The following is a 14,132-nucleotide window of genomic DNA, read 5'->3' on the forward strand; positions in this document are numbered from 1 at the left end:
AGGTTTGCAAGGATAAAATCATCATTTTTAAGGACCAAATGATGCCAGTCCTGTATCCAGCGCCCTCTTACAGTTTCTTCCCTTCTTTCCAGCCACGCACTGGACTCATTGCTAATGGGCCTGAATATCCCCTTCAGGTGCATCTTGTTCTTGCGCTTCTCCCTTAGACTCTGGGTGCTGTGCCCTGAGAGCCTCTTTCCACTCCCCTCAAATCCCCGAACACCTGCACCATCATCATCCTCTGGCACCCAGCTCTGAGCTTCTTCCCCTGGGCCTGCCTGAACAATAAGATGCCTCAGGTCTTAATTGTCCCTGCTGGGCATTTTATAAATCAGTTAAAACCCTTCAGACCATAACACTTAGACATCTCAATTCCTGTCTGTGGGTCTTCGCCACATATCCAGTTCCCTCTCAGGAGAGTTCCCTTTGGTCCCTGATTGTTCTTCTTCTTTTTTTTTTTTTTTAAAGATTTATTTATTTATGCATATATGAGCTGGGGTACAGGCCAGAGGTGTGGGGGGTGAGAGGATTCACCAGAGACAGAGTGGGGAACAGAACAGGCAGACTGACTGAAATACACTGCTGAGGAGCAGCGGGCAAGACAGGGGAGGTCTGCTGCGCCATGTGGGTTGCTCCCTGGCTGGCCGGGGAATCGAACAAGTGCTACAGAGGCTGCAGACAGCTCCACAGTGCAGCACTCAACCCACTGCGCCACCAGGGCTGCCCTGATTTTATTTTTTTAAGATTTATTTATGCATACAAGAACTGGGGTACAGGCCAGAGATGTGAGGGGTGAGAGGATTCACCAGAGACAGAGCAGGGAACAGAATAGGCAGATGAACTGAAGTACACTGCTGAGGGGAGCAGCAGGCCAGACAGGAGAGATCTGCTGCGCCATGTGGGTTGCTCCCTGGCTGGCCGGAGATCGAACTCATGCTGCAGAGGCTGCGGACAGCTTCACAGGCTGCTTCTTAACCCCTTGCACCACCAGGGAGGCCTCCCTGATTGTTCTTGAGGCTTCTCTGACGTGTGGAGCTAGGGGGCTGCCTGCCACACTCTGAGAGTCACTTCCCACGAAAATGGAGCCCAGCCTTCCTCAGGACAGAAACACCCAGAGGCACACCTCCAACCCCACAACTGCTCAGACGTGCAGTTTTATTAAAATGCCCAGTGCAGAGGAGGTCAAGCTGAAGAAACTGTAGGGAGGGGCACCCAAATAAACTCAGTAAATTAAAAATAAAGGAAACCAACACTCAGACGCCATTCTTCATTCTTTCCACCCTTTTGAGGACAGATGGGAGGATGGCTTGGGGCTGGAAGTAGCCCCACTAATGTCTCAGGATGGACTCAAACAAGGATCCTCTTAAGTATTAATATATTTACTGGTGGAAGCACAGAAATGGGTCATTTTAGGTAAATTCACTGAATAGAAAGCAAGCCACTCTCCTACCCAACAACAAATTCTAAGGAGTCATTCTACCATCTGGTTTGGAATCCTATCCAGCATCTAAAGATTCTGTCAATGAATTCTTCTGGATTTCACCTAAACTCATCCCAGTGCAATTAGAGCCAGTTCCTCTTATTCTGTGCTTGTGATAAGAACACCATTTTCTGTGCAATCTGTTGCAACACAAGGTAATACCATTATTTCTCTTCTCTAAGAAGCCGCATAACTGTTGTCTTGACTACCAAGGGCCAGACCCCCTCTCTGCCTGCCAGGAGGGTCTCACAGGAGACCCTCACAGCTATTCCTCTCTCCTCCTGGTCCTCCTTCTTCCACCACATTTAACAAGAATGTCTCTGGGGGAGGCAGAAATAATCTCTTTGAAATAATCAACATCACCACAAAACATCAAATATGGGCCCAGTGATGATTTTTCCAAGGCCTCCTGCCCTTCATTTTCTGAATTTGTCTCCCACAACTTGCTATTTTCTTATCAAATGGCCTCATTTTAATTCTCTTTTTGACATCAGTTAATCCTCAGTGAATTAATTTCTTGTCAGTCATGGGGATCACTCTCATGGATCATTCTCTTCCCCGTCTGCTTACTGGGAGAGATGGTCTCAACTCACGTTGGAAAGCTGCCTCTTGATTTCAGTCACTCATTAGAGGGATTAGTATCAAGCCTGTAGTTCAACAGGAACTTTTCTTATTTTAGATGCCAATGTTTTAATGGGATCTCTGCACAATGTCTCAGGAGAAGATCTGAATTCCGAAACCCCCAGAAACAATGGCCTCTGCCATTAGGACAAGAGAATCCCTCCCCTTGCCACCTTTCCTGATGGTGTTTCCTGTCTGCAGTCCCAACACACAGTTGACTCTTCAGTCCTACTGGGTTCTCATCACCCCAACAGGCCCTCTCACAGCCCCACACCTCAGAGAAAGTGTTCCCACCCCTGGCTGAATCCTCGTCCCTCCTGGGAGTTCCCTCCCACCCAGGCTCCGAAAACCAACATGTCACCTTCCCAGGAAGCCAACCCAACAGTCCGCCTGAGCAGACCCAGGTCCTCTGTGGGCCTGCTGCCTACTTCATCCATCTCTGAGGTATGTCTTGCCACACCCACAGCAGCAGGACTTTTTCATCCTTGAAGCCCTCAGTACCTGCAACAGGGCAGAGCTGACAGCGTGGCTTTTGAGATTTGGGAGAAACTTGAGCTGAAATTCAAAGGGTCAATGGGACCAGTGGAGTCTCTCTCTCTCCCACCACCCCAGGCATCTCAGTATCTTCCACTGAATGGATAGACTGACACACACTATATATATGTAAGCTGGACCCTTCCTCACCTCCTCCCACTGGGGACTTCTATATTTCTGTAGCTTAGAGTCCTCTTCAGCTCCCCCACCTCCACCCTATAGTCTAAAGTAACCAGGATCTTAAGCAGCGGTGGTGATCTCTGGTCACTGATACCCTTGTCCAGTATGTACCTGGAAACCTCAGCAGTGTTGAAAGAAAGAGTGAACAACCACAGAGTTGAGCTTCTTCATCTTCTTTTTTTTTTAATTTTCACACAAAGCTGTAGAAGGCAAGTAAGTAGTTTACCACTTCCCCACCCTGAAGGACACAGCATGACAGAGGCAGTAGGGTGCTGGGATGCCGGCACTTTCTAGTCTTCTGACTTCCTGCAGTGGGTCCCGGAGGACCCAAATAGAGTCCTGTGCAGTGTGTCCTCTGCAAAGCGTAGGTGCTGCTTCCCCACTTAGAACCAGCACTGCCAAAGTTGGTGTCATCTGTCCAGAGATCCCACCTGGGACCTCAAGATCCATATAGGACCCAGATGGGGAATCCTGATGGGGTTCAACTTCCAGAGGCAGACAGCCTGGCTGGAAGCAGTCTCTGATACTGCGCAGGTCAAATGTCTTAAGACTAGACAGAAGGCAGGAAGAATAATGAGGTCAAGGACCCCCAGGATTGCTGAAAGGTGGCTTTTAAGGAAAGGCAGGCCTGCAATTCACAAAGTTCACAACCCAAGAGCATTGTGTGGCGTTCCAGACCAGCAGGGAGAAGCCAAGGCCGGGCTGACATAGCCAGAACTTTATTCACAGTAGAACAGTCCTCATCGAAAATTCTAGAATCTAAGACCAACATCTTTTAAGAATGAGACTTCATAAACCCATCAGACCAGCTGACAGGGGAAAAGGAAAAAAATGTTCTCTACTAAATAAACCCACACAGAAATCAACTCAGTCTTCCTCCACCCCAGTACCCCCACCACCTCCCACCCCTGAAAAATATCATGAAAGCCACACACACTTGCACACACTCAAATATGCAAACAAAATACAAGTTCCCAAGGAAACCTTAGGAATCACTGAAGGGTTTTTTTTACTAGCTCCTCATGCAGATGTTAATTCGGTTTTTCTAGAAAGAGTCAAACTCTGACAGCTATGTCTATGCAATAAAAATCAGAGCAGGCCAAGATCCCTTTTCTCAGGCTCCTGGCTTGTCAGTCGATGGGGAAGAACATCAATGCTAAGACAAGGAATGGGGAGGCTGAGGTACAGTGGAGACCAAGTGCCTCCTCTTGCAGCCAGGCCCACAATTTGCTATTTTCTTATCAAATGACCAGCCTCATTTTAATTCTCCCTTTGACATCAGTTAACTCCTCAGTGAATTAATTTCTTGTCAGTCATAGGGATCACCCTCTTGGATCATTCTCTTCCCCTTCTGCTTATTGAGGGAGCACTCAGTTAGGTGCCCACAGCCACCTGCCCCTGGGTCCAGCTCCAAAGCCTTATCAGGTTGTTGTTGGGCCTGTGGAGCCGACACCAAGGACACAGAGGGATTGTGTGGACCAGACACTCGGGGAGGATATTTCTGGAGGCAATTTTACCACACGCAGGTGTGAGAACACAAACCAGATTGCTTCCTGGTTGTTGGTCTGAATCAGCCATCGGCCATTGCTGTTGACAAGGACGTGCATCTAAAATGGAGTGTCATTGTTTCCAGGTGGTGTTAGAATCTCCCACTTAGCAGGTCTCCCACAAACATTAGTCTGGGAAACACCAGAGAACCTGAGCATTGAGCTGACATGTCTACACTGACCGCTCTCCAGGGCACATGTGTTTCTCTGCCTTATCTGTTTTCCCCACATTTTGTGAAATAAATAAATCAGAATAGAATGGAAGGCCCAGGCAAGGACAGCTGTGGGCCTGAAAGTGTGTTCTGCCTCTCAACAATGACTCATAAGACTCACACCTGTAGCTGGAGCTGGGGTTGGAGTGGGGGTGGGGGTTCGGGTGGGGGATCAGACGCTTGCTGGCAGCACAGGGATCTAAGACAGTGTTCACACATCAGCTCATCCCCTAATATATTAACTTATCTTTATAAATAGAGCATCCTAACTCAAGAGGCCACAGTGAAAATGGCCAGAGTATCAGTTTTGTCCTCAAATATCTACACAAACCCTCAAGGATCTACTTACTACACCCACACGGCAATCTGGACATCTCCTTACGAGAGCTGGAACTGCCACGATAGTCAAGGCCAAGCCTCAGACAGACCCAAACACCCATCCCTGTAGGCTAACAAGAACCAAGATTAAAAAAACCCTCTCTGCAATAAGGCTCAAGGCAGAATTCCTTTAAATAAAAAGCCCAATTAATTTGATTTTCAACAGTTTGATTTACCTCCCTCCCCAACTTGTCACGTACACAAGTTTCAAGGGCACATCTCGGACAGATGATGGACCCAACAGACTAACATTTGGGGTCCAGTTGGCCGGTTGGCTGGCCTACAATTTACTGATGTAGCAGCATGGGGAGCCCCTCTCCTTGGGCGAGTTTCTGAGCCATAATGTTGACCCATAACATGGGCAGCATATCCAACTGTTCTCTGCCCAACTAGGTGTCTGGATTGAAGTGTATCTAATGGTTGCTACTAAGCCCATCTTCTAATAATCCTAGGAAATTTGAGTTTCTTTTCCCTGTTCTCCTCCCCAGTCAAAACATATTTATCTTGATCAGTCACACTAGACAGCCCTGGCGAGATGACTGTGGCCAGTAAGAGAAACCGGACACACATGGACAGCCGTGAGAGAAGCCAGAGCTCTGAGCACCGCAGCTTTCAGAGCTCGTCCCGCGACGGCGCCGTGTCCAGGGAGGTGGGTGAAGGCAGGGCCTCTGTGTTTTTGGCATTGCTGCGGATGTGGCCTTGTTTCCGAGACTTCCATGAATGTGTCCTGTCCCAGTCGGTGGCCACTGTCTCATTGTCCCAGATGGTGGAGGTCTCCGTGTCACTCAGGTACCCCGGCTGGCCGGTGTAGTGTGTGGGGTAGATGAGCAAGGGCTCTGCGGAGAAGGCCTTCAGGTCTCTGGATTCGTAATACTCCTTGTACTCAGCTCTGAAACAAGAGGAGCACAGCTATGAAGGGTGGGTGCTTACAGAACAGGGAGCTGCTTGTTGTAAACTGTCAGGGATTCATTCGATTATGATTATTTTTAATTTTTTTAAATTGAAGTACCATGATTTACATGTTGGTATTTTGGAGGTAGAGGATTTCCCCCTTTGGGTGTAGTCACTATAGGGCATCCAAGACCAAAACACCCCAAGTCCCACCCTGTGGTCCACTGTGCTCTCTCCCCACCCTGTTGTCACCCCTCCCCTCCACTCCTGGATGCCTCAGTTCTAAGTTCAGCTTTCAAGTCTGTCTTTGACCCTTTGTTTGGTTTCTCTACAGTCCACATATATGTGACACCATCTGGTATTTTTCTCCCTCTGGCTTATTTTGCTTAGCGTTCATTGATTATTTTATAATGATGAGCTGTGTCCTTTTTGGACAACATTAGTTTACAAACCCAATAAATCTTCCTTTAAAAGCTTGAAGATGATCTAAACCAATACACAACAATAGTTCTGTTGCATTTAGCTATATTAGTTTAAAAGGTGAATTTGGGTGTTACTCTTAAAGCTAAAAATTAAGCTTGGTTGGACTCCAGTGATGAGAAACTGTGATCACTTTATAGGTAACGCCTCATTCTTGGATCCATAAATCACACTGCTGAGACCTGGGCAGCAGTGTGTGTGTGTGAGAGAGGGAGGGTGGCGGGTGAGTGGAACAGCGTAGGCGTAGAGGTCATCTTGGCTTTGCATTTCAGTTTCTGTATGTGTAGACTAGAGGGATGACCTGGCCTCCCTCCCAGGGCTCCTGTGCAGATGGTGTGAGCTGACCATCTACTGGCTCCTCGTCAGTGGGTGCACCCAACGTGCTATGGTCATTTCTGGAAGGGATTGATGATGATAGACCTCCATGTTTCTGCCAGGACAACCGACAGAGTCAGTTTTTGACATGGTACATAAAAGAGGGCAAGGAGCTCCATTTTTACTGAAGACAGGAGACGACATGCGCAAGGTGCAAGGCAGACACTCAACCACTCCAACGAGACCATCTAGTGAGGAGATGACCCTCAGTGACTAAAAGAAGGAGCCCTGGTTAGAGCCTGGTCTAAATTTTGGAGTTGTCGATCAATCGGTTCTTATGCATGGAGGTTGGACTAAGCTTGAAGGACACAGATGTAAGACTGTCCCTGCTGAGGGCCTGCAGGTTATTGAAGAGACTGACAGGTAACCACACTGTTTGATAAGCAGTAGGTCTGAGCTATTGGGCAACGGGCACCTTGAACATTCCACTGCCTCCCGAGGAGAGGGGGCATGAATACCCTGTGCAGCGCCCCCCATCCCTGACTCAGCCTCTGACACACCTCTGTGACTGCAGGTACCATGGAATATCACAAGTGTCCATGAGTCTGGGTTCCCGACCAGACTAGGAACCATTCCCTGGCCAGTGATACCCACCATGGATGGAGAAGTAACTGAAAACATTGGGGTGCTAAGGAATATGACCTTCACCTTGAAATGTCTTAGCTCATGAAAGAAAGAAGGACAAGGACAAGAAGAGGACGAACAGATTATACCCAGTTACAGCTACATACTGGTTAGTAGGCAGGACTCATTTCCCTTGAGTAAAAGGGGAAAATCACTTGGGGCAGCCTTTTTCGGCCATGATTATGGAAAGATCATTTAGAAAAGCAGGGCGCCTTTAGAAAACATCAAGGGCTGGGTGGCATAATTCATGAACAGGCTGTGCCCACGGAGAAGGCGGGAGGTTCCAAGTGACTCACACAGGATGCTTGTTGTACATGATTGGCAGAAATTCATCCACTGGCAGCATCTTCCCAAAAGGATCAGCTCCAACCAGCTTCTGTGCTCCCTCCAGAGAGAGAACGTAGCCCAGTGTCCAGTAGGAATAGTCAGCTTCCACCAGGTTCAGCACGTCGGGCACAGCTTTCTCTGGTTCATTTACTTGCATCCTCTTCCTACCAATGTAACTAAAAGCAAATGGGCAGAGAAAAGGTCAATTTGAATATAAAATATCAATAAGCTTGAGCATCGCTTTGGTTTATACAGACATGTTAGAAAGCCTTGACCATGTCTCTTATTAAATGTATCAACCGCCAAGTGCATCACATCGCCCCTCCCCCACCATGTTCCTCATCTTTGAGGCCACTGGCCTGGGTGCCTGTATCTACCTCCCCACCATTCCTGCCTTGCAGCCTGTGTGCAAGCTGGAAAGTTAAGTTGGAGAGGGTCTGAAGAGCTATCAGTGAGCTGAGATCATCCTTTCTCAAAGATGGTAGGGAAGGAAGTTCCAGCTGTGTTTACAGATGTCAAAAGAGGACAAAAATATCCAGGTGTGAAATTCTGAGTTTGTTGCTTGCAAGTCTCCAGAGCTTTAGCCTTCGATGCTTTCTGTACTGGTTGGCAAATGCTGGTGGGACGCACAGGACAGAAGAGGCTGTGGGAAAGCAAGTTTGCAGTAGGCGACTTGGGAGCCCAAGAGCATCCTCCAGGACTTCTTCCCTGCTCTCTCCCCTCCCTCTGCCCACTTCCTCTTGGGTGCTCGGCTGGGACAAAGGACCCGGCCTGTCCTGTCCTCTTTGGACAACATCTGCAACACAGACATTCCAGGGCCATCCCCAAATTCCCCTAAACTGCAATCGAGTCAACCTGGGATACATTAATTTCATCTGGAAACTTTTTGTTTCCACCAGCCTGGAGAAGGTGAGGGGGTGCCTGCTTCCAGCGCATCAGGGAAAGCTGACTTCCTCTCTTTTGCCCTAAAAAGATGACCTTTTTCAACATTCAAGGCTTCCCTTTGCCAAAGCACTGCAGGTTTGTAGAACAAGTCAATGTCTGCCTTCAGCTGGGCTGAGCCCATTACACACATCCTCTCAGGCGCGGTCTCTGCAGGCTAAAGAGCGACTTTCTCTCCTGGACTATCAAGCGAAAGAGAAATTCTTCCAGAACACTTGAAAGTGGCTAGAGCTGCCTAGGAACTGACTTCGTACTCACTTTATGAATTTACACTTAAATTTTAAAATTGAAAATGTGGAAAATATTCTTCTGTTAAATAAGAAATTGCTTTGCTAGTACTACTGTTTACTCCAGCAGTGGAAAATTTAACACACCTGCACTGAGGTGTGTTATAAGTGTAAAATAGATAGTGGATTTTGAAATAGGTGCAAAAAAAAAAAAAAAGAAGGTAAACTATCTCATTGTTAGTTTTAAAGTACTGATCATATGTTAAAATAATAAGATTTGGATGTGTTGGGTTAAACACATGCATTGTTAGAGTTAATTTCACCTAAGTAATCTTTCCCTTTTTACTGTGATTACTAGAAAATTTTAGTAACTTGCATTGTATTTCTGTATTCTACAAGATGCCAAGGACTTGTTCTTCCTTTCCCGTTTACTATTTCTTTTCTGGAGAAATTTAATATAGCAACCACAGGCAGCTTACCAGCTTTCTGTTTTGGGTTTAAATAGCATTTGTTCCTTTTTCATTTTGGAAAGTGAGGGATGAAGAACTTGAAGACACGGTAATGCTTTAAGATCATACATAGTCAGCCACCCCTTGAAGTCTCGGCCAATCACCGACTGACTAGATGACCATGGTCCTGGGAGGCTTACACAATACAGCCTGGGTGTGTAACAGGCAACACATTTTAGTTTCTGTAATTACACACGATCACATTTTCATAGCAATGAATCTGCCCAATGATGCCTTTCTAAATGACAGGACATATCCCTGTCGTTAAGTGACTCATGACTAAAATGGATTCCAATGGATATTTTGACTTGATCCATCTGTAAAATTTAGGAAACATTTTTTTTATCTTTATCAGGACAGTCATTCCTTCTGGGATCTGTTGGTACTTTCTGCTGAGAAATACACCCATCAAATCACAAGTCAGTAGGAATGTGTGCCAACTCCAAGCCTCAGGCTCCTGAGTCAAGTCCCCTGTGATTGGGAAGCAGCAATATAAGTCACATTGGCACATGCCAGGTGCCCCTAAGAACCTCCAGGCTCCAGACCTATGCGAGGTCTTAACCACAGGTGCAGAGCCACAGAGTCATCGAGACTGAGGTGTAGGGTCTCCCAGAGGGCAGGGAAGACGAGAAGCTCATGTTTGCTGGCAAGGAACCGAACCACAGTACTGCTTCTGCTGGGAGCTCTTTTCATTACTAATCTCTACATCTGAGCCCAAGGGCTAGCTGAGCCATGACTGCATTGCTTTTGAGCTCAGAGTGGTACATTTTCGAGATAGGAATTATTCTAGCCAGGCCCCTAGGTATGCGTCCCTCCGGGATGGAGAAGCAGGGACTGTCTGTCTGCTGCTACTGCTCGGAAGGAACAGGCTCTAATCTGATGGATTGTCCTGACACATGGCTGGGGAGCAAACATAAGGTCTGAGTACTTCCTGCCTCCTTGGAGGGAAGTACAAAGTGTTATTTTGGTTAGGGAGGTGGGAAAAAGAGACAAACGGAGAGAGACAGAGAGCTCAGTCCCCAGAGGCAGCAGACAAGGAGCAGGAACTAAATGTTAGTTCAGAGCCAGCACTCCCTTGGGGAGCCTGGATTTCCTGTGACAGCCTCTGACTCCCCACCAAACCCGCTCTCATTATTTTCCCTGTTTGGGCAACTTTGCTCCCCAGCACAGGACCTGAGTTCCCAACCCCTCATATCGTCAGAGGCTGCAGAAGGGCCCTGCCCTCCTTGGAGCTGAGACTCCGTGTGACTTGGACTCGGGGTTCCTCTTCACTCCCCTCCATGCACCGCATGTCTTCATGGGTAGGATTTCTGCTGCAGTTCCCAGGTGAGTGCTTAGTGTCACCCCTTTGCTCTGTCTGCAGGCCCCTGATCTGCAGGTAGACTCCAGGTCTCACCCTGAAGAGGACATAGGTATAAAAAGCAGAGGCCATCCTCCATACACTTCTTGTTTCTGGGAACATTTCTGGAGAAAAAAGCAGGTCAGTGGAAGCTTGAGGGCTATCTCCTACCGCTGCCCCTTGGAAAGGACCCGTGCCTTCCAGCACTCCCCAAGAAGTCTGTCTGTCACTCACATCAGCTCCCAATCCAGCTGAGCCCGGTCAATGTCATCCATCAGCCTCATCAGTTTCCTCTTAAACTGATGCTCAAAACGCACATCGTCCTCAATGACCAGAGTCTTTTCCAGCTCTCGGTCAATCACCTGTAAGGGTCATCAGTGGGAAGATACTTGATGAAAAGTTCATATCCATTTTTTATTAGATAAATAAATGTTAAAAATTCAAAAACACAGTGGCACAACAGGTAAGCTCTCTTGGAAACAAAGCCAATGCCCGTCAACAGTAGAATGGATAAATAAATGCAGTGTGCTGGTAACAGTGGGAATGCGTGTTCGACAATTAAATACAACATCATGGGTGAGCCTCACGGGTATAGTGATGAATATACCATGTAGTTCCATTCATTTTAAAAAAGCATAGAAGTAGGCAAAGCTATTAGAAGTCAGGGTGGTGGTTCCCCTGGAGAACTGGTAACTAGGAGAAAGTGCCAAGAGGTACTGGTTTGAAGTGCTGTTAACCCATTTCTTGATCTTAGTGCTATTAATACAGGGGTCTTGTTCAGTCTGTGGAATTTCATTGTCGTGTAACATATGCTCTACATTTTTCATACATGTTTGTTACATTTCAAATTTAAAGGAAAAAGAGGCAGATATAGTTAGGATTATTAGAAGAGCAAAGGCATTCAAGATGCCCTTCTTGGGGACTTTCTTGGGTAAGAACTGACTCTTAATACTGAACCCCACACTCCAATACCACCACCACCAATGCCTGAGCTATAAAAAAAAAAGACACATATTCAAGTCTTGGCCTGGCTGCTTTTTGTCTGGACAAACCACTGATCATTTTCTTTTAGGTAAAAAGGGTCCATCCCTCCCAACTCATCTCACATGACATCTGTGTGACTTATATGAGATCACTTAACAAGTACAGACATGCTAGATGCATTTAAGGTTTGGAATGGCACAATGAGGATGAGACAGCATTGACAGAAGCATGACCACCAGACATGGCATCTCCCCCGTCATCATGCTGAGTGGCACTAAGCTGCCCCTCCTTGCTTGTTGCTGGCCTCATGTCAGAGGGAAACATGAGTGAACAGCTCCCCCCTAGGTATGCTTCCAGAACAGCTGGGGACTCATGTTGCATGTGGCTCTGATGCACCTACAGGTACCCCTCTCCTTTCTCATTTTAAAACTGCCTATTTAAATAAAGTATTACTTACCTCTTTCCAGACAGAGTAGTGGCTGAGAAAGCAGCCGATTTCACCCCTGGTAAGCGGCCTGGAGGAGTAGGGATCTCGGTATCCAGGCAGCATTTCGATATTCAGGGCCTTCAGCTGGCTCGTGTTGAGTGCCCTACATGGCAGAGAAGATGTCTCAGAATTAACAAGTGGCGGTGTCCCCACCATGGAGTACAGAAGGAGAGTTCTGCATATTCCCTAGAGTCTTTATACACGCTGAGAAACCATCCTCAGGTTTTCCGCATTCCTTAGCAACTACTTGGGGTTAATGTGTCACAATAGCACCACGACCTCTGTGAAGACAGAGGATGTCTTAGATTTTTGTGTAAACCCAATATAGTTCTAAGTATCATCAGTCTATTGTGTTCTCCTAATGAATAAAGAGCATAGGAGCATTAAATACAGGAAGGACTAAGGGGAGCAATTGCATGTCTGTTTCCTTTGAAACTAAATTTTTTTTTAAAGATTAAAAACCAAAAAAATTAGAGAAACATTTCCAGAACAGTAGAGTGAGGACCTCTGAAAATGTACTCCAAAAAAAAAAAAAATAAGATAAAAATTTGTTAAAATCAACTTGTTCAGAATTCTAGGCATTAACTAAATGCTTACAATAATACAAAGCATTTTTATTAGAAAAAAGATAGTTAAAATCTGTAAATATAGTGAGTTTTGTGGCATTTTTACCTGTCCAAGTCCCATCCTTCTCTTCTGCAGAACAGGGGTTCTGCAGAAATCTTAAAAACCAATAGTCTTACAACTATGGCAACTGTGAAAACTAGTGCCCCAGCAGCTGAGGAGGGGACAGAGTAGAAGCCCTATCTTCAATCACTATTCAACCTGTCTAGAAGCTTCCTTAAATACTCCATTCTCAGAACTTGTCTTTATTTGACTTGTGAATTCATTATATGTGAACGGTTCTATCTGCAGGGTATTTGTCAAAAATCATCAGCAATAACTGTTTAATATCACAGCTGCCTAAGACAGCATTATCAGTTGAGTTTAACAGGGAGTTGACCAAAAATTAAAAGGAAAAAGATGCCCCCGGGGGGTTTGAAAATCTCTGACCTTCCTGTCAATCTGAAAGGCCTTGTGCAATGCAAGGGTTTGCATGTGCCCAGGAAAGAGCTGAAGAAGCCCCAACAGCTCATCTCTAATTAACTGTGATGATCTGGGAAAACAGGAAGTGAAGGCTAAGGCAGAGTTATAAACTGCCTGCCAGAACATTGAAAACATACCCTAGTATAGGCGTACAGAGCCTCTCAGCTAACACTGGGAGATGTCCCAGTTATAGCCCTGTAAGGATTTTCTGTCTAATTATTAGCTGACCAGTAAGCTAAATGAAAATGGATCAAAGACTGAATGTGTTAGATATCCATATCATATACAGATATAGGTATGCATCTCTCTATATATTTTTAAGATCTCTCTATATAGCTAAGATACATGTGTATATATGTATATGTATCTACATATATAGCATGTATATACGACACACACATGTATATATGATATGCATGTGTGTATGTCATGCATACATATATGTATACATATATGTATATATGTGTATATGTTTATCTATGGTATATACCTATATGAGGCAAAATTATGAAATTCTTAGAAGAAAACATGGAATAAGACTTTGGGGTTTGACTCAGATTCTTAGATATGGCTTGCAAAGCACATGCAACAACAACAAAATAAATTAGACTTCATCAAAATTAAAATCTGTCATATTTTGTATCAGTGGACACCACTGTGAAAGTGAAAAGACAATCCATAGAATGGGAGAAAATATTTGCAAATTTGTATATCTGACGGGGGACTTATACAAGTGACCAAGAATATATAAAAACTCTCACAACTTAACTGGTTTCCCCTGGTCAGGTGGCCTATAAACAGCACTGGGACTCTTGGGGGTATCTGAGGCAGTGGATCCCACACTCTAGGGCACCCAAGAATACTGTCGCTAGGTTTAACAAGTCCAACAACGCCCAGTCAAGCTCAAAT

General features: G+C 45.8%; 1 protein-coding gene across 1 annotated transcript in view; it reads right to left on the bottom strand.

Moving 5' to 3' along the window:
- Positions 1–2,979: 2,979 nt before the first annotated feature.
- The window catches only part of COLGALT2 (collagen beta(1-O)galactosyltransferase 2), a 107,630-nt gene continuing 96,477 nt past the window's right edge, over positions 2,980–14,132 (bottom strand). The window contains exons 9-12 of the mRNA XM_037506291.2: positions 12,108–12,240; positions 10,901–11,028; positions 7,619–7,825; positions 2,980–5,841 (exon numbers count right to left, since the gene is read on the bottom strand). Of these exons, the coding sequence (XP_037362188.1) occupies positions 5,565–5,841; positions 7,619–7,825; positions 10,901–11,028; positions 12,108–12,240 (745 nt within the window). The 3' untranslated portion in view covers positions 2,980–5,564. The remainder of the gene's footprint in view (positions 5,842–7,618; positions 7,826–10,900; positions 11,029–12,107; positions 12,241–14,132) is intronic.

Source organism: Talpa occidentalis, unplaced genomic scaffold (assembly GCF_014898055.3).
Source record: "Talpa occidentalis isolate TD23 unplaced genomic scaffold, MPIMG_talOcc4v2.1 talOcc4.12, whole genome shotgun sequence".
Lineage (NCBI taxonomy): Eukaryota > Metazoa > Chordata > Mammalia > Eulipotyphla > Talpidae > Talpa > Talpa occidentalis.